The sequence below is a fragment of the Anolis sagrei genome, chromosome 2 (genome assembly GCF_037176765.1).
Source record: "Anolis sagrei isolate rAnoSag1 chromosome 2, rAnoSag1.mat, whole genome shotgun sequence".
In the NCBI taxonomy this organism is placed as follows: Eukaryota; Metazoa; Chordata; class Lepidosauria; order Squamata; family Dactyloidae; genus Anolis; species Anolis sagrei.
In genome coordinates, this window is record NC_090022.1 from 285,940,318 (window position 1) to 285,959,736 (window position 19,419).

At 37.3% G+C, this 19,419-nt stretch overlaps 1 protein-coding gene across 4 annotated transcripts in view; it reads right to left on the minus strand.

Moving 5' to 3' along the window:
* Window positions 1-19,419, minus strand: part of DCC (DCC netrin 1 receptor) — a 1,101,219-nt gene that overhangs the window by 573,669 nt on the left and 508,131 nt on the right. For all 4 annotated transcript variants that reach the window (XM_060761267.2, XM_060761265.2, XM_060761264.2 and 1 more), the window contains exon 3: window positions 6,714-6,998. In XM_060761267.2, the coding sequence (XP_060617250.2) occupies window positions 6,714-6,998 (285 nt within the window). The remainder of the gene's footprint in view (window positions 1-6,713; window positions 6,999-19,419) is intronic.

A 19,419-nucleotide genomic window follows, 5' to 3' on the forward strand; every position in this document is an offset into this window, starting at 1 on the left:
TTGCAGCTGAGGGAGTAGTTAGGTGTGGCCTACTGAGTGATGGAAACTGACATGAGTGAGCACATCATGTAGTTGTTCCTGCCATGAAGTGTTCAGACTCAGGATTAAATTTTTAATTTCAATTTGTCACTAATAATTTTTAAAGGAAACTGTATACAGATATCACAAACTACTATATTAGTTTTAGTGCACCTCCACATAATAGCATAGATAAATGCACCACAAGCTGATTTTTTTTTTCCAAATGCATAATCGGAAAGGGGAAAAAGAAAAGCAGTTGTACAACACAAATAATACAAATGAGAAGGGTTTTCTGAAAGCAAGCTCACATTGAGTTGCATTTACTAGTGGGGCAAATGTGACCACCTAAAGATGAACTCATGATGATGATGCCTGCTGTATGCGGTCCTAACAAAATTAACGTGAAGACTGTGTGGATCAAGAAAGTACAACATCAATAGGACTTTTTCCAGGTATAGACAGGAATTCATTTCCCTAGTGTTTGTCAGAGAAAGTCTTAAGCTTAGAGCTCTCCAAAGTGCTGAAACCCCTACTGTGTTGTGGCTCTACAGCTTCACCCTGAAGGTTGGTGTTGAAAGTAGGGAAGATCAGCATCAAAGCCTGACTCTGCCATTGGCAGGTCAGTAAACTGGTGTAGAAGAAGAAAGCAGGAAGTTTGGAGAGACAGAAAAGGAATGAGAGGCCAACGGAATGACAAACTGGAATCTCTAGAAAATAGATATGTGATCAATAACTGGAGAGGAATTGATTTATTTCTTTGAAATAACCTCCAAAATATACAATAACAGGTCTCCAGTTCTCTTGGCACTGACACAGAGGGAAGAGAATAATTTTACCCTTCCTTCCATAAGTCCACATTTGTCTGCCAAGTTTCACACTAATGCCACCCTTCACAATCACATCAAAGAGCAAAGAGTTCAGCTTGTTGCATGGGCCTCTGAAGATCAATCTCCATCTTCAAATAAATTCAGAAGCAAATTACACAGCACTTGTAAGACTCTTGCTGTGACCCATGTCTGTACTACACACATCTTAAGCAAGGAAAAGCAAACCCAGATTGATCACACAAGTGCAAATTTATTTAATAAGAAGCAGACAAAACTCTCACCTGGCCGTAAGCCAGTGTGCTTGACAAGAGGGAAGTCAGCAGTTTCCTGACAGCTATTCTTTCTTGCACTTATGACTCAATTATTTTTGTGACTTCACTTAGAACAATTTCATGCCAAAGTGATATGCCACCAAAGGACACATAACCATGTGTTTGTTTTTATTCACCCCTGAGCCTATCATTTATAGTCATACCTATAGGTGAGCCAATTTGAGGGGCAGCTCAATACCTCAAGTTGACATGAAAAACATCATCTCAAGCAAAAGGAAACAGCATCTCAAGCAAAAGGAAACAGCATCTCAAGCAAAAGGAATGGTGGTTTTGGACATTATTCCTCCTTAGAAACATCAAGATAATTTTGCCCCCCTCCCCAAAAAAAAGTCCAGCAAGACTAAGCACATTTCTCAAAGGGGCACCATTTTTACCTAAGTTGCAGACAATAAGTCTGACAGAAAAAGGCAGATAGTACAACTACCATAACTACAGGATTTGTATCCACAGTTTTACTTACCTACAATCCATTATATATTTACTCTCTAAGAATATTCTAGGTCCTTCAGGTGGTATGCTTTCAACTCTGATTGTCTATAAAGTCAATTGATTTCAATATAATGAGCAACGCTAACAAGGTCTTTCTTCATTTTTTAAACCATTCATTATCATGCACTCATCTCTCCATTGCAATTCTTTTAGTCAAGACTAAAGAAATAAAAAAACAAATAACTGAAAAAGGCACATTGTAAACTGTCCTTAATGACAAGGTTATTACTTAATGGGGAATTAATAGTTTCACCTAAAGAGCCAGATGGTTCTGTTTCTCTGGCTTTATACATAAACACTAATCTTTTAAAATGCTTTGGCAGGGAGGGGGAGACCAAAGACATTCATTAATGGGAAATTTATGTTTTTTGCTGCATAATTGGCTTGTGATATGTGTTACTTCTCTGAACAAAAACCTCTCAATAAGCCACAATGGTAAGAGGAATGTGATGGCCTATTTCATCATCTGTGGAATGTCTGTTTGGATTGTCTTGTTGTTGTGCACCTTAAGTTGTGTTTTCAATTTATGGTGAACTTATTTTCTAGAGGGAACTTATTTTATAGATGGGTGTTTGTGTGTGTGTGACTTGCCCAATACCATCTAGTGGGTTTTAATGGCTGAGTGGGGTTTGAACCTTGGTCTTCAAAGTAGTAGTCAAATAATCAAATTACATGCTAAGTCTATGAGATTGCACCTGCAGAAAAACCATCAAATGCACTGGAAGCATATCTTGTCTGTGATGGACAGTTTTTTTTCTGAATGTGAAGAAACTTCTTCAGATTTCTGCAACATTGCCAGTGTCAACAGCTACAAATGAAAGGTTGCTTTCAACCCTTAAACATTTGAAAACATACACAAGAAGCACAATGAGGCAAGAAAGACTGACTGGACTTGCACTCTTGAGTGTCCACCGAAGTTTATCAATAGAGCCTGATTTCTGTCAAAGTGTATTGACACAGTTTTCAAGTGTTTCTAACAAACGTTGTGGTATTCTTTTTTAACTATAAATTATCAATTAGCAATCATTTTCAGTTATTTTAACACTTGAAACTTTAACTAAAACAGAAATTTGATTTAATGCAGTCTATATAAAATATACTTGAAACCATATACAAGTATTTTATGTTATGGCACGATGAAACATGCCTGTTACCCTTTGTAGTCTTTTATCTAGGTCATTGCTATCTTAAATACTGTTTATAAGTTTTAATCCTTGTTTTATCAGTTTTATCTACTGTTAATTCCACCCACATTGTGTGTTTTAATCAGTTTTGGCTATTTTTGGCCTTACTAACCTTGCATACATTGTATCTTATACCTTTTACGGAGCAATAAGGGTCTGGACTGTATTAAAAATGTTGTTGTATTATCGAACTACTCTTCATTATTTGCTAAAAAAAGTTTCAACCCCCCCCCCCCCACGAATTTTTTTTCTGGCTATGGCCCTGCCCCTGACCACTGTATGACCATGTCAGGTGGTAGCGGGCAGCATGGAAAATGGAAAATGGTGGTACTTCAGAGGAGTTTGATCATTGTGCAAGAGAGATAGAGGATTCCAAGACCTACAATTAACCCCCTCTAAAACAACAGCAACAACTGATAAGGAGATATAATATATATTTAGGCCTGCATATGTCATTAACAAGATGCCAGCCATGAACGTAATGCTCCACAGTTATGTGTTCATGGATGTTGCTAGCTAGAATGTTCCCCATTTAAAGCTGCAGACATACACCAGAACTATTTTTATCATACAATTGAACCAACAGCAGATGTAATATCTGACAACATTGTAGATTTACGGTATAGTATATATTTGAATAACTGTTACCCATGGGGCTTAATCATTGTACATTATCTTGCACAGTGAGTAATAATATTTTCAGCACTTATCTCAGTGTGTGTGTTTATGTTCAGGAATATGAAATAATATATATTAATACAATCCCTAGCCGGTCACGCAATTCCTCTTATTCACAATGTAGATTGGAAGGAGCAAGGAAAGTTGTCGAATAGGCAGGCTTCTAACTTTTTAGTGAGCTTAGAAGCACTATGACTTGTAACAAAAGTAAGCCCTCAGAGTCAGTTTAGTGTGAACCCTTTTTCATTGCTGTTACATGCAGCTCTGGTTCACTCAGAGGCCTATACAGAAGAGTCTTGGTCAGTTAGGTATGCTCACTATTATACAAAACTATTACTTCTAGTTGCAGTTGTGTGTTTTTGCTACTAGTCTAGAATTATGACATTTTTCCTAGCCTGTTCTATCACTCCAAGGGAGATGCAAGAATTTCCCATCTTCTCCAGATTAGAGGAAATCAATATAATAGGATTTACTTTTTCAATTATCTCCTTTTCTGGAAACAATATGCTTGTCCACTTCTAAAACCAGATGGTTTATGGTAAGTTTTTGCTACTTTTTTTTTTTTTTGGAACCTGATCTGATGACTGTTCATCTGACACCCTTTCTAGGGCTGATGACTACAAATGTTCCCTGCCAAATACAAAATTGCTACCAATTTTTAAAAGAAATTATTTACAAAAGTATTCTTTGCACCCTTCAAGGAATATGGGAGCAAATTTGATAAGCACTGGGTCCTTCATGGCATGTTTCAGATCCAGGAAAGCTGTATTTATCTAAACAAGAAGGGATCAACTAGAAAGTTCTGAAAAAAGTTACCTGTGTCTTAAAACAATTCAGAGCTCCAAAACATTCGATGAAATTTTTCCACAACCCATAGAGGGCATTGGGAATTCAATTAAAATGCGGTGAAGTTTGGAGTCCTCATATGACCATCACATGTCACATGTTGCTCAGTCATACATTGTGTGTGTGCCTTGGGGTAGCCAGTTATCTTATGGTGATCCCATGATAAATCTATACATATACAATAAAAGTGAAAATTTTATATAGGGTGTATGGTAGTGGGATAGACAGATTGATTCAAAGAACAGGATTGTATCCACACTGCAGAATTGTAGCAGTTTGATAGGACATCAACTGCCATGGCTCAATATATTTCATTCCAATGAGAAATATCCCTTTCAGAAACAGCAGCTCAGTGTGACTTTTTCCTCACTATTGTTGTGTGTTTTTGTAAAAGCTCTGTCCTTATGAGGAGACCATGCAAGTACAATCCAGGAAAACATGTTCATAGTGATCAAAATTTAAATTGCAAACAAAGCTGAGAGCAAGGAAGTTTGCTTCCAAAGACATTCACTTACTGCTCTGTAAATTTGCATTACAAATCACACATTTCCTGAGCTGCAACAAAATTAATAAAATTAATGAATATTCTCAATATGTCTGTATCTGTTGCTGATGTTTGACAATGTACGGCTCATTCCAGAGACAGGAAAGATAGTAGAAAAAGTTTAATGCATTTTAGGTAACCATTAATAAGCTAGGAAATCTAATGAAATTGTATTTATGTTAGAAAGGAGAAAATTTAGCTGCTAGGCTCATCTTAAATTGCCATTTCAATTTAAGTTAAATGTCTGCACTAAAAACCTAACTCGAATGAAGCTGAAAAATGCAATAGAATATTTTACCTCCTGCTGTTGCTCTTTTGAGTTTAGTAAAAAAAGATTCTGCTGCATGAATCTTCGAAAATGGTATTGTTCATCAGAAACTTTCTTGTACTTTCCTTTTCTTCCTTACAATTTTTTCTCCTTTCCAGCCCTCATCTTTAGTGTTCGGACTCCCAACAAAAAGTCTCAGGGCCCATCTACACTGACTATTTAATGCAGTTTAAATCTTACTTTGAACTGTGGTAGCCTAACTCCCACAAAGCAAACTCCCACAAAACCGTGCAAAAGAAAGCTCTTAATGTCCATTAGTGGCCTGTGGTTTCTGTAATCACTGTCAGGGCCCCAAACTGGCTCGATTATTTCCTATGTAATCATATGTACAGGAAAAATCCTTCTTCAATGCCAGTTTGAAACTGCATTCAATGGTCAGTTCAGATGGGGGCCCTAAGTTAAGAACTTTCGTTTCCTGGAAAAGATGAGGAATTTATATGTAGTCTGTAGGGAAGAGCACAAGAAGACTAAGTGGTTTGGGCTTCATGACAAAAACCTTGGAATAAGAATGGAAAGAATGTTTGAAAAACTGGTTGAAGACCACCTTTCTCAAGTGTTGAGAAAGCTGATGGGACAAATCCTAGACTAATGATAATATTCACAGCCAGGACATATTCTATGCCACCCTCCCAAACAAACAAACAAACAAACACAATGTATTGTCACAGCCTCACAACTTCCAAGGATGCCTGCCATAGATGCAGGTAAAACGTCAGGAGAGAATGCTTCTGGAACATGGCCATACAGTCCGAAAAACTTACAACAACCCAAACAAACAAAAACCCTGCATTGTGTTGCATGTAAAGCAACATTTTTTTGTACAAGAAAAGGGATTTTCTCCAGATAATGCAACTTCCTGCACAGCCAACTGCTTTTTTCTGTATAAAACAGCCACATGTGCAGTTAGGCAGAAAAGTCCCAAGTTCAAAATAGTAACCTAGTGGGGGAGGGGGGACTGCTTCCTTCAAGAATAAAATTAGTGAAGAACATAACCCTGAGAAAATTTCACAAAGCAAGGAATAGTTATTTAAAAACCAAGGCAGGAATCCAAATGGCACATGGGAAATGGTTTCTAGCTGTCTCCATCTCTTTCACCTCCACTGTATTTATGGCCCCATGCAATTTAAGCAGTTGTTGACAGCACCACAACACATGCCACTAACAGGGTTTTCTCACTTGTAATGAACTAGATGGGAAATGAAATATTTGCTGATCTTAGCACTTTTGCTTAATTAATTAATTGTTCGCTTGATAAGTTAATTCTGCTAATTCTGGACCTAGAGAAAGGTAATGCTGAAATTCAACTTTAAATCAATCAGATTGGTTAAAGTGAATCTAATCAAGTGTTCTCTTCTGATTAGAAGATTTCCAAGTTACTTGATAACTTAATTGATTTTAACTAGTGAGTTCCTGCCAATGTTTATTTCATGAACACAAGTGGAGTCACAAACACAAGTTCCTTACCTGACAAAACTCTGACTTCTGCTTCATTTCCAATTCTCGAACTTGCAGGATTTTTTGCCAGGCATCTATAAATCCCACTGTCCCCTGCTTGAATTTTGCTGATTTGTAAAGATCCAGAAGGCAGGATTGCCACACGTGTATCACCAGGAGTCAAAATCAGGTCTTCTTGATTCCTTTGCCAGTGGATTGTAGGCATAGGTTCTCCAACAACTTCACATTTTAACAAAATGGTGTCTCCCGTAAATGCTGTGACAGAGTCTGTCTGAGACAGAAACCTCAATGGACCTGTGGAAACAGACAAAACAATATCTGAGAAAATGTCTACCACTGGAGATTTGATTTGGTAATGAAATTGCTTAAAATATCTGCCGCAGTACAGTATTCAAAAACACCATAGCCAATCCATCAAATGGGAGTACATCCATTACAAAACTTTGCTTACTTGTATGCTTCCATATTGTATCATTACAAAGGAGAAAACACCACAATGGTGCTCCCAGCACTGTTGGCTTCCAGAAACAAATAGGAAGGTTGGGATGGGACTAGGTTAATTAGGAAGCAGGGTCTGAACAAACTGGATGGGATGTATTTCCTTCTACCCACATGAACCATCTCTCTCTCTCTGTCTATCAACAGTTTTCAGCCATTATAGTTAATTATCAGGGCTTGTAAATCTCAGAATATCAGACTCCCATCACAAAACAATAGGAGAAAACTGTTAAGTAGAGAAAGAAGGTCAGCTCGACTTTGGTTGTCCTGTGGGAGGATCATTTTCATGTTATTCTTCTTTGTTGTTTTTTGACAATGGTGAAAACCAGGAATCCTCTGAACTATCCATAATGATTCTCCCACCCTCACCCTGCCAAATCTTGAATTGTAATTTTAAACATCCCCATGGGCATGTCTAATATGTCAGTGAAGCAATGGATCTATATCATATTTTAGTCTGAATTATACAGTTCAGAGAAGAAACCAAATCAAATTCACCATCCCACTGATATAAGAGTCTTTGGCCAACACTGGTATGAATTCCTGTGAAATGATATTATGGCGTTTCCTCCTTCCCATGCTGTCTCAGGTATGGGGAAAAGTTATTATTTTACACTGTTACCCCCCCCCCCCCCCCGCCCAATCCCTCTAAAGGAAGTGCAAAGTTAAGAAGTGTAAGTCACTTTTTCTTTCTCCTTCCCTTTCTTTTCACACAAAGCTCTTTTCTGAATCTTTTTCTGCCTCTGCTCCGTTAATTGAGAGAATCCTCACGAAACAACATCTTCCTTCACTCAACCTCACATCATGTCTTTGTCCCCTCGGGGGAGATTGCATTCGAACCAGGGTTTCAGAAAATACTCGGTACACCTGCTTTTAAATTCTAATCTGAAAATGGCATGCAAACTTGATTTGCCCCAGGGCCCAGTTGGCAGCTTATCAAGATCTCCCTGTTCCCCCCACAGAAAGCCTAATTATTAAGTAATTAAAGTTCATTTAATAAAAAAATGGCTTATCATTGGGGGGACAGACCTTGGGGTCTGGAGCATGTGTATGACTATTAAATATTCAACAATTTAGTAACACTCAGTCAAATCCCCTGAGGAGAAACGCTTAAAATGCTTTGTTTGTTTCAAATTAAAGTCTGCAAGGTTATTTAACGGAAGGGAAGGGCCCATTTTCCCCACCCGTTCCCCCCTCCCTCCTTCCCCTTTCAATTTGCACAACAGCTGAAGGGCAGAGAACCAAAGTAATGGAGAGAAGCTATTCGTTTCGGTTTTGTCCTGATGGTACCAAAGGGAATGAGCAACAGCAAACCTGCAAAGTCAAATATGCCATAAATATTTCTTCAGTCCCGTTTTGCTTTCTTTTCCCTTCCTCTCTCTCTTTCTCTCTCTCTCTCTCTCACACACACTCACACTCCTTGTTATTGTGTTAGTAGGGAGACATAAAATTCTCAGTTTTCAATATACAGAAACTCCACAGTTACAAACAAGATAGGTTTTGTAGGTTTGTTCTTAAGTTGAATTTTGTTTCTAAGCCTATTAAAGAAAAAAAGTTTTTAATATCAAGTCTGTGGTTTTAGCTTTGAATATGTTTTTATGTATTTTAACTGTGCTTTTAAAGATACAACTGATATTTAATGTTTGCATAGTCATAGATTTTAAATTGTATTTAAATACTTTTAATATAAGCCACTTTGAGTCTCCTTGTGGAAAGAAAAAGTGAGGTATAAATAAACATAATAATAATAAACATAATAAACATAATAAACATAATAATAATAATAATAATAATAATAATAATAATAATAATAATCAGAACAGGTATATTTTTAAGTATAAAAGTTTTAGCAGCCAAAATGTGTATTTTTTACCTTTGGATTGCATAGGGAAGGGTGAACATCCTTGTGGCATTTGTTTTGCTGTCTGTGTCCCTGTTCAGAAGATTTCACTTCACTTTCTGTCCCTATGATAATTGGATTTTGAAAAATTTGGCCTTTTGTGGAAACAAGGATTGGTGAGAAAGCTTCAGCCGAGACATCTTTTCCACATGGTAACTCTTTCAGGAGTGAATTCCCCTTCCTCGGTGTAGATTTCTGTCATTTCCTGTTGTCTCACCTCTGTTCCTAACAACTATGAGTTGTTTGTAAGTCAGATGTTTGTAACTCAGGGACTGCCATAAAATTTCTTTCATACCAGATTCCAAACATACCAAAAGAGGAAACTAAAAATGCTGCTCAGTCCCATACTTGTATGTATGTAAATATAACACTAGATAAAATTCAGTTCATAAATGCAAATTTTAAGCAAAACTACGGAATTCTATGAAATATTTGAAAGGTACTCAAGTAGTTGGCTGTGTCTAAAACTATGGCCTTTTCATTAGAATAGCACATCAAGTTTGGAGATGAAGCATATAGATTGCATAGCATAACAGAGGCTGGCAACTTGTACTACTTTTATGAGTTCATAACGTACATGTATAGACCTGTAACTGTTCAGTACTATAATATTATGTATTCATGTTTGTGACACTATTGCCACGACTGAAAGTGCAGCCTAATCTCATGTTAAGATCAAGGAGCCATTCTGGGTAATAGAGATTCCTTATGTTGGCAATCTGAGAACAAAAGGATGATATTTCCAGCCTGCTCTTACCAGAGCATGAAGATGAAACAACCAGATGCAGAATGTCCAACACAATTCTTCTTTGCTCCATAGAAATACTCATAGGGCAAAATGTGAGAAATTGGGATTTGCGTTCTTGGTCAGGATTGTTAACTTAAGTAAAAATGTTGGTTTCCTATGATCCACACTGAAGAAATCTTGTCTGTGTCCCTGAGTTGGGTCTAGTATGATGGAGAAGAAATGTAAGGACTAAAAATGCCACCTTTCAATGGAATCGAGCTGGTACAGCAAGACCATACAAATCTTTCTGAACTTGAGTACATTATTCTAGCAAAATATTCAGATATATGGTTACCAATACATGTCAATGAAGGAGAAGTATATAAATAAAAGAGCATTGTGGTATGTGTCTTTGTAGTCTGCCGAATACAAATATGCCAATAAATGTGGTCTACTAGTTAGTGATATAGTTGTGATGTTTTGGGATTTGTATAGAGAAATGTATAAATATGTACTCCTTTGTGCTGCTTAGAGTGTCTCTTTGGTGATTTGAAAACTCCAAACACCTTCTTGCTGCAGCTAAAATAAATTTTTGTGATACCCCATTCAGTTTTTTTTTATCTGATAGAAGTGTACTGGGGGATGAACTCTGTTTTAGGGACACCAATACCAACCTTTGGCATCCCGGTTGCCTACGAAACAGACTTCTGTTGCTAGTTGTACCTGCTGGCTGTTAGGATAGGTTTGTGGGGGCCAAGCCAGAACAAAATCATTAGTGAGTTACACACAGCAAAGTAGGATCTCAGACAAACTCTTGAAATTACAGTGTGGATATTTTCTGATTCAGTTTGTTGTGTTCTACTCTATACATGACAGTGTCCCATGCTGTTTTTTTAGAGTGTAAGGTGCATCATAACCATTTATCCTTATATAACAAAATCTTCCCTGATCCTGAAAGACCTAGAGGTCTTTCCTCCCAAAAGCAGACATCATAAATTTTACATCTAGGTCAAATATCTACTTTATACACAAGTATTTTTATTATATCTTGTCCTAAATATATCTTTACTGTATACATTAAACAATGATATGTTCCATTGAGAATGCCATGGAAAATTAATATTTTTCTGCAGGGGAAGTAGTCCTACATTTAGAACTGGAATCTGTTCCAAAGTTAATAAATGCAAACATGGTTTCAATTGATAGTTCTGTGCCCTGGAGGTATACAACAGGGAAGCAACAGAAAAAGAACTGGACTTTTATAACACTGTTAAATTTGTACAGAAGGTTGATTTAGAGGGACCATTGTCTAAGTGATCCATTTCTGTTGATGGTGATGTCATATTTTGAACATTTATAACAGGCCAGTAGCCAGGATTTTGATTCGTGGGGGGGGGGGGTTTGAGTTTGATTCGGGGAGGGGGGGCTGAGTCTGAGTGAAAGAGGGTCTACCCTAGCAAACCTTTTGTATCATTACCCCAATACCCCCATGCATATGGGATATATTGATTATGGTGAACAGATCATGATATGAATAAACATAACAGTTTAAATAATGCACCAGTAAGGACTTCTCGCGGACCACCATCGGGGGGGGGGGGGGGGTTAAGCCCCTCAAGCCCCCCCTCCCTCCCTCCCTCCCTCCCCCCCCCCCCCCGGCTACATGCCTGATTCATAAGCAAGAAATTTCAAGGGAAGAAATCATGTTGAAGCAAAGCTTCAAGTAAATCTGCTGCAATCTAATTTGCAATTTAGAAGAAGCAACTGGTAGAAAATGGGTGTTAATTACATATATGTTTAAGAAATAGTGCCATTATGGAATGTCAGAGAAGTTGTTGCAACCTGAAGAAGAAAAAGAGCGATTTGTGACTATTTTTATAAGGCTTGCCAGTATCATTCATATGAGGTGTGAGTTGTTCAACACATTGCAATGAGATACACTTTAGGCATATGCAATTTAAACAATTGAAAAGATGCTGATCATTTCAAAGAAATAAAGCAAAACATTACACAGTCAGGAACCATTTATGTTTCTTTCCAAAACATAAATATCTCAAAATTCTTATCTCTGAATGAAAATTGTTTGGATAATTTCACAGACCTGAGTATAACTACCTAAAAATAGAAATTTGTAGAAATATCCAATTCAAGTGAATTTGGAATGGCTATGGTATACAATTTCTGGATCATGTGATTTTAATGTTTATACTAGGACAGTTGTTCTCAATCTATGGATCCCCAGGTGTTTTGGCCTACAACTCCCAGAAGTCCCAGCCAGTTTATCAACTGTTTGGATTTCTGGGAGATAAAGGTCAAAACATATGGGGACTCACAGTTTGAGAACCACTGTACTAGGATGATTTTATGCTTTGTCTGAATGTTTTAATTTTATGTATGTCTTATGTTTAATGGTTTAAATGATTTTAAGTTCATAGTTATATGTAGTAATTATTTATTGTGATTTCTTAGTTGCCATAAGTATATTGTAAACCACCTTGAGTCCCCCCAGGGGTGAAAAAGGCGGTATAGAAATAGGGTAAATAAATAAATAAATATATGTGGGTCTTGTCTTTATTTCATCCCAAGAATTACCTTATATCAGATTTTCTATTGTTTTTTGTCCTGTTCAACAAGGTTGAAATGTTTACACTAAAGTTTAAATAATAGCAATAAGAACTTTAATTAAAACAGGAGACATGTTTTTAATTAAAACTCTATTGTTTTCATTCCCACCCACAACTGAAATTCACCTATAGGAAACATATCTGAAATTCAGTTGAATTTGCATTTGAAAGGTGCTGCCATTCCTTGACGGATTTCATCCTGTTTTTCACATTGCCAGTGAAGAGCTGTTTTAACTGGAGCCCCCGGTGGCACAATGGGTTAAACACTTGTGCCGACAGGACTGCTAACCAAAAGGTCTGCAGTTTGAATCCAGGGAGTGGAGTGAAGGAGATTAACTGTCCCACTCACACGAGTCCACAACCAATTAGTAGCTCATAACAGTACAATGTTATTGTGGAGAAATTGGTCCTATCATAGGGAGGTTCAACTGGTATATCATTCTGGGGCCCAGGGAGCCACAGTGGGGTACATGAGTCTGTTTCAGCCACTTCCCACAACAACAACAATTAAAATCCCAACTCCTTATAGCCAATTCCATTGCATTATATAGCAAAAAACTAGAAAACCTGTAGCTTTTAATGTATTGTCTTGATTTATTTTTTTACTGAACCTATAATTGTTATCCATGACCATTTAACTCCTGATACATTTTTAGATATTTTTGTACATTAATGAGCCTTAAGAGTGCTTGAGTACTCAATTTATTTATTTCTAACATAAAATGAGCAAAGAATCATTCAATATTCTCTGAAAATTATATTTAAAAACCACCTCTCTTTAAAACAAGTGTGTTTTCTTCTTTAATACAACAGGAAAACCTTGCCACTTGCATCTTTTCACCATAGATACTTTCCTGGCACTTAATTTGTTAATCATTCAACAACAGAAGACCACATATTTACATTTCTATTGTTTAGTCATTATGGCTGACATCCTACATGAGAGTTATATAGTATACATATCTGCATGATGATGAATATATTGAGTATGTTACCCTTCTTGAATTGTAACATTACTGGACTAAACACTCACCTGAATAAACATCACATGTATATGCATAGCTCACACACATTTTGTGCAAGTGTACATTTACATACATAGCGGCACCACAACTGAGCAGAGGCTTGAACTCAATGTCCTGTGAGGCCAAGTCCAACTGTGATTCTATGTGCAACTCTGCCTCTCAGACCTTGAACTAAATGCAAATCTTCTGAATTGGACAGAAATGCCTAACCACTTCAGTAAGGGGAACTCAATCATGCATGAAAAACCAACAGGTTCCCTTCCAGTCCTTGTCAATTCTTGAGCAATTTGATATTGATTGTTCAACTTGTATATCAACCAGACCAAGAGCCATTCTGATAGCAGATGAATACAATACATTGAGAAATCATAAGGACGGTGTGCATTTTTTAAATTGACAAGCTATGCAAAAAATACATAGCCAGGAAATATCAAGTTCCAAAATGTTTTCTTCAGGTAAAACACAAGTTGGTGCTTCTTACATTCTATATAAGAAGATGGCCAAACTCAACATTCTAGATAAAGAAGGGAACTGGACTCAACACTGGCACCAAAGGAGCAATCCCCATCACATCTGAAAGACTACAGGCTGTGGATCACACAAAGCTTTGTCCTCCAAGAAAGATAAATGCCTATTAATTTCAGGAGAAATGCCCATGAGGCTGTTCTCTTCCAGCCCCTCAACTTCAGAATCTTATCCTCCCTTCTTTGTACCATTTCCTTGTCTCACACACTCTCTCTTTCTCTCTTTCTCATCCTGCTCTATCCATGATGTGTAAATTCACCTCCATTTGATTTGGAATCGGGTCAGCAATTGCAAGCATCATTGGATAATGTTCCCAGGGAAAATGATGTTTGATTTGTAATACGCTCGAGCTTTACAAGCTAGGCGAATGTATATTCTGAAGCAGGTAATTACACAGTTGGGAAACATCTTTCTCCCTCCACCCCAGTCTTTGTGCGTATGTGTCTTTCTCTGTTCCTCCCACGCATGTGTTCAAGGCACTGATGTCTGATCACTGCAGGCACAATAAAATGAATCTGTAGTATAATAAGTGAATAAGAGCAATATGGGAAATAATCATGTAATTCTATACATTGCTTCTTGGAAGTACCTCTTCTTGAGAACAGCAGATAAGATGGAAGAGCCATTAATTGCCCATTCCATAGGGTAAGGCCAGAGCCAATCAGTGGACCTTGCAAGAAAGTGGGTATTGATTGAATACTACGAAAAATGTCCTAATAGGTAGGAGTGTGTATCAGAGAAATTCTCTCTGCCAATTCATTTCACTGGAAAATGGTTCATTTCCAGGCAGAATTCAAAGCACTGGTTATGACCTATAAAGTCCTGTAAGACTTATATTATCTGAAAGATGATATCTTGCTGTAAAAACCTGTGGGAGTGGCATTCAGTAACCCTATAGGTTTAGAAGCTACACTGAGGCACTACTGGTAGGGCCTCCCATGTCAGACAGACTTTTGTTGAGGATTTGCCAAACAGCTATGGGTAGCAGCAGTAGTGCAGAGAGGACACTGACAGGGGATCTCTCAAAGAAAATGGCTCTGGCACCACAGCTTAACCACTTGTTAGCAATGCACAGAAGAAAGCAATAAAAATAATAGGCTAATGGGATACACCAAAGAATGTGAGAAGAAAATCAGTCTGGGATTGATAGATTACAGAAAAGCTGTTGATTGTGTAAATCAGGAAAAATATGACTCGCTCTTAAAGATGTGGTCATACCAAAATATTTGTTTATTCTAATGCATATCCTATATTTAGGAGAAGAGGCCACCATTACAACAAAATAAGGAGTCAGGCAAGGCTGCATTTTTCTACCCTTTCTGTTTAACTTGCATGTTGAGTATATCTTACACAAAGGAGGATTCTCCATAAGGAGGTGCAAAAACTTGAGGGAAAAACCCACACTTCTAGCAGAAAATAATAACAACTTGAAACATCTACAGAAGAATGTCGGGAAATAAAATGCAAAGGCAAGTTTACAGTTAAACATTTTAAAAAGCAACAAAAAATAATGACCATAGATGATTGATATAACTTTAAAATAGACAATGAAGACATTGGGATAGTCAAAGATTTCCAACACCTTGGCTCAATTGTTTATCAAAATGGAGACTGGTCAAGAAATCAGAAGAAAACTAGGAGGGTGGGCAGTTTTGAAGGGACTGCAGAAGGTCTTCAAGTGTCAAAATTATGAGATACAACATTGAACACCAAAGTTAGAGTGCATTTAATTGTATTTCCATTTCTGTGTATGGTTGTGAATGCTGGACACTGAGGACTGCATATAGGAGGAGCATCAACTCAATTGAAATGTGCTGATAGAGTAGAGGTCTACTGAGATCACTGAATGCTAAAAAAGACAAATAATAGGTCTTAGAGCAAATCAGGACAGAATTCTCCCTAGATGCCAAGATGAATAAACTGTGACTGCCATACTTTGGACATACCATGTGTTCACTAGTAAGACAGTTGTTCTTGGCAAGATAGAAGGCAGTAAAAAAAGAGGAAGACTGCATTACAGGTTGGCAGACTCAATCAAGGAAGCCATGGCCTTCAGTTTGCAATACCTGAGCAAAGTGGATAGAGTAACTTGGAAATGAAAGCAACTGTCCCATGGGAAGTGAAATGAAAGAAGAGTGGAGAAAAGAATTCAGAAGAAAACTGAAGAAAGATAAGCTAAAATTATTAACTCACAGATTTTATAGAAAAGAAAGAAAACAAAACAACTGAGATAGTTACACATTCCATATATATACAAAATGCAAGATTTTTAGGTTTTAGCTTTTATTGCATGAGGGAAACTATTGCCAGGCTCAACACTGAAGATAGGATTGCTGAATCTTATTTCTGGGATTATTACCATTTTTTTATTGGCTTCCGGACATATGGAAGAGCTGCTCACTACAGGGAAGATCCCCAGTTCAATCCCTGACATTTTCAATCAGGCCTGGGAAATTCACAAACTCCTGTCTAGATGCATGGAAGTCCACACAAATTAATGTGGCTTAAAGCTCAAAACAGTTTTTTTAAATGTATTGTCGAAGGTTTTCATGGCCGGAATCACTGGGTTGTTGTAGGTTTTTTTGGGCTATATGGCCATGGTCTAGAGCAGGGGTCCCCAAACTATTTAAACAGAGGGCCAGGTCAAAGGCCCTCAAACTGTTGGAGGGCCGGATTATAATTTGGAAAAAAAACATGAATGAATTCCTATGCACACTGCACACATCTTATTTGTAGTGCAAAAACAATAATTAAAAATGAAGAACAATTTTAACAAATATTAATTTATTAGTATTTCAATGGGAAGTCTGGGCCTGCTTTTGGCTGATGAGACAAGATTGTTGTTGTTGTGTGCTTTCAAGTAGTTTCAGACTTAGGCTGACCCTGAGTGAGGGCCAGGTAAATGACCTTGGAGGGCCGTATCTGGCCCCCGGGCCGTAGTTTGAGGACCCCTGGTCTAGAGGCATTCTCTCCTGACGTTTCACCTGCATCTATGGCAAGCATCCTCAGAGGTAGTGAGGTCCTCACTACCTCTGAGGATGCTTGCCATAGATGCAGGCGAAACGTCAGGAGAGAATGCCTCTAGACCATGGCCATATAGCCCGAAAAAACCTACAACAACCCAGTTTTTAAAAAACATTATAAATCCCATAGCCCCTATGCTGGATGGGGAATTCTAGAAGCGCTTGACAAAAAGGTAAGCTTCAATATACATATTTTTAAGTTAGGTAGAGAAAGATGAGTATGAGGTATAAGCCATTTTCTTCTTTTCCAAATGCTGGTTCAAAATAGTATGCATTCACAGTTTCTGTTTATTATTAGATAAATACAGAACTTAACTTTACAATCCTTAAAAGACTCTTTCAAGCCAAAAACAGAAATTCCTTTACTAAGCAATTACTAGAATGTATAAATGCCTTGAGGCTACTTTAAGGTGAAGTTATACTTTGCCTATCACTAGAATGCCTAATATTTGTCATATGTTGGAGGAGAGTTGCTTCCTTATAGGACATTTCCAGTGTTGTGTGAAATTTAGCCCCTGCTCTCGAGTACAACTTTTTTTAAAAAAATTAAACAAATAGATGAACAATGTAGTTTTTATATATTTGTTCATAACTTTTTTCTGTTTGCAAACTCTAACTTGGCTTGTACCTTAGAGCCAGAATTTATTACATCTATGCTTACCTTTGAATGGGAACACTGACACCACTAGTATTATTTTTAAAAAAGAATCAAATTCTTTCTGCTTTTATGCTGCTTGTTTACTTGCTGTATGCCACTCAGTGTGACTAGTACAAATCGAATTTATTTTTCTGGCTCAATATTTACGCCATCAGCAAAACAACTTTCTTTTGTGAAATTGGACAGCTGCATGGTCAGTGTCACGTTGCTTTACCCATTTTGATCTCTGAATTCAGAACTGTCAGTCTCTTAAAAAAACTTTACGGTGATGGGACATAGGCATTTTCCAGCACGAATGAAGCATACAATTATTGATCATAATATAGCACTCAAAAGATAAACTGAAACTCATAGGGATTTCAGTGACCTGACATGTGCATGACTCTATAGTGTATTATGGCTATTTACTCTGGATAGGCTTACTTAAGTGGACAAATAAGAGACAGAAAGAATTTTGCACAAACTTCTAAGAAAGAGTCGACAAATATCTAGTTCTACATTGGTCTATATAAAAATCATGAAGGGCAAGTATATTTCAAATGTAACTTGAATGTCAAGAAACCTATTGAGATTAATTCTAGATTTACATTTATCCTCATACATCAGTGGATATTCATATACAAAAATCACATTTTTGTACATCCTGGATGCTGGAGTGGCCACCCATTTCCTACCAATGTAGAATGGCCCTTAGAGGATTGCAGGGTGCTTTTCCCATTGCCCTTGTAGACTGTCTTTGATGGCATTGAAAGTCGGGCTTTCTTTGCTGTAAATACCTTCTACTACATTCATAGAACACCAGTACAGGCAGTCTCTAAGTTACAAACAGGGTGAGACATTAGGAAGTGAGAGGCAATCTATCCCTTGGAAAGAAAATTCACTCTTGTAAGTTACCATGGGAAAAAGATGTTTCCACTTAATCTTTATCACCAATCCTTGTTTCCATGACAATACAAAATTTTCAAAATCCAATTTTCACAGGGACAGAAAGTGAAGTAAAATCTTCTGAACAGGGGCATAGGCAGCAAAAGAAACATCACAGGGATGTAAATCCTCCCCTATTATATCCAAAACTATAAAAATGGCTGGAGTCACACTTCAAAATGTACCTTTCCTGTCTTATTTACAAATTCAACTTGAGAACAAACCTACAGAACCTATCTTGTTCATAAACCAGGGACTGTCTATACATCTCCTTTTTTCAGCTCACTGTGCTCATTTCCAACTCTCTTTGATGGCCCTGATCAGGCCCCAATTCATTATAGCAGCATCTTCTCAAAAAGTCACAGAATGAATATAGGTGTTCTTAGAATCTCAGGAAGTGGAACAAAGTTTATTTATCAGTACATTAAGTTCTCATCAGTATATGCAAAAGACAAAACCTCAATGTTCCAGAAAAAAAAAATTAACTAGCATGCACACAGCTGAAATGAACTGAGAAGAAACAATCCCTTCCTTTGCACATATATTTCTGTTGTTCAGGATGATGGCTTAATATGTTCACCCCAGCTGATTTGTAACATCAAATTGGTGATTAACATTATTTAGTGCTGAAATTCTGTATCATACTTTATTTATCATAACATTACATATATTAGCTAAGGCCCCATCTACAACCCTTTGATACAGATTGGGAAACAGATTAATCAGAGTTAAAAAGAATGCCTGGGTTTTGGCTGGCCATTTGACCGTAAAACCGAGAGCATTTTAAATTTAGGCCTGTGTAGAAGCACCC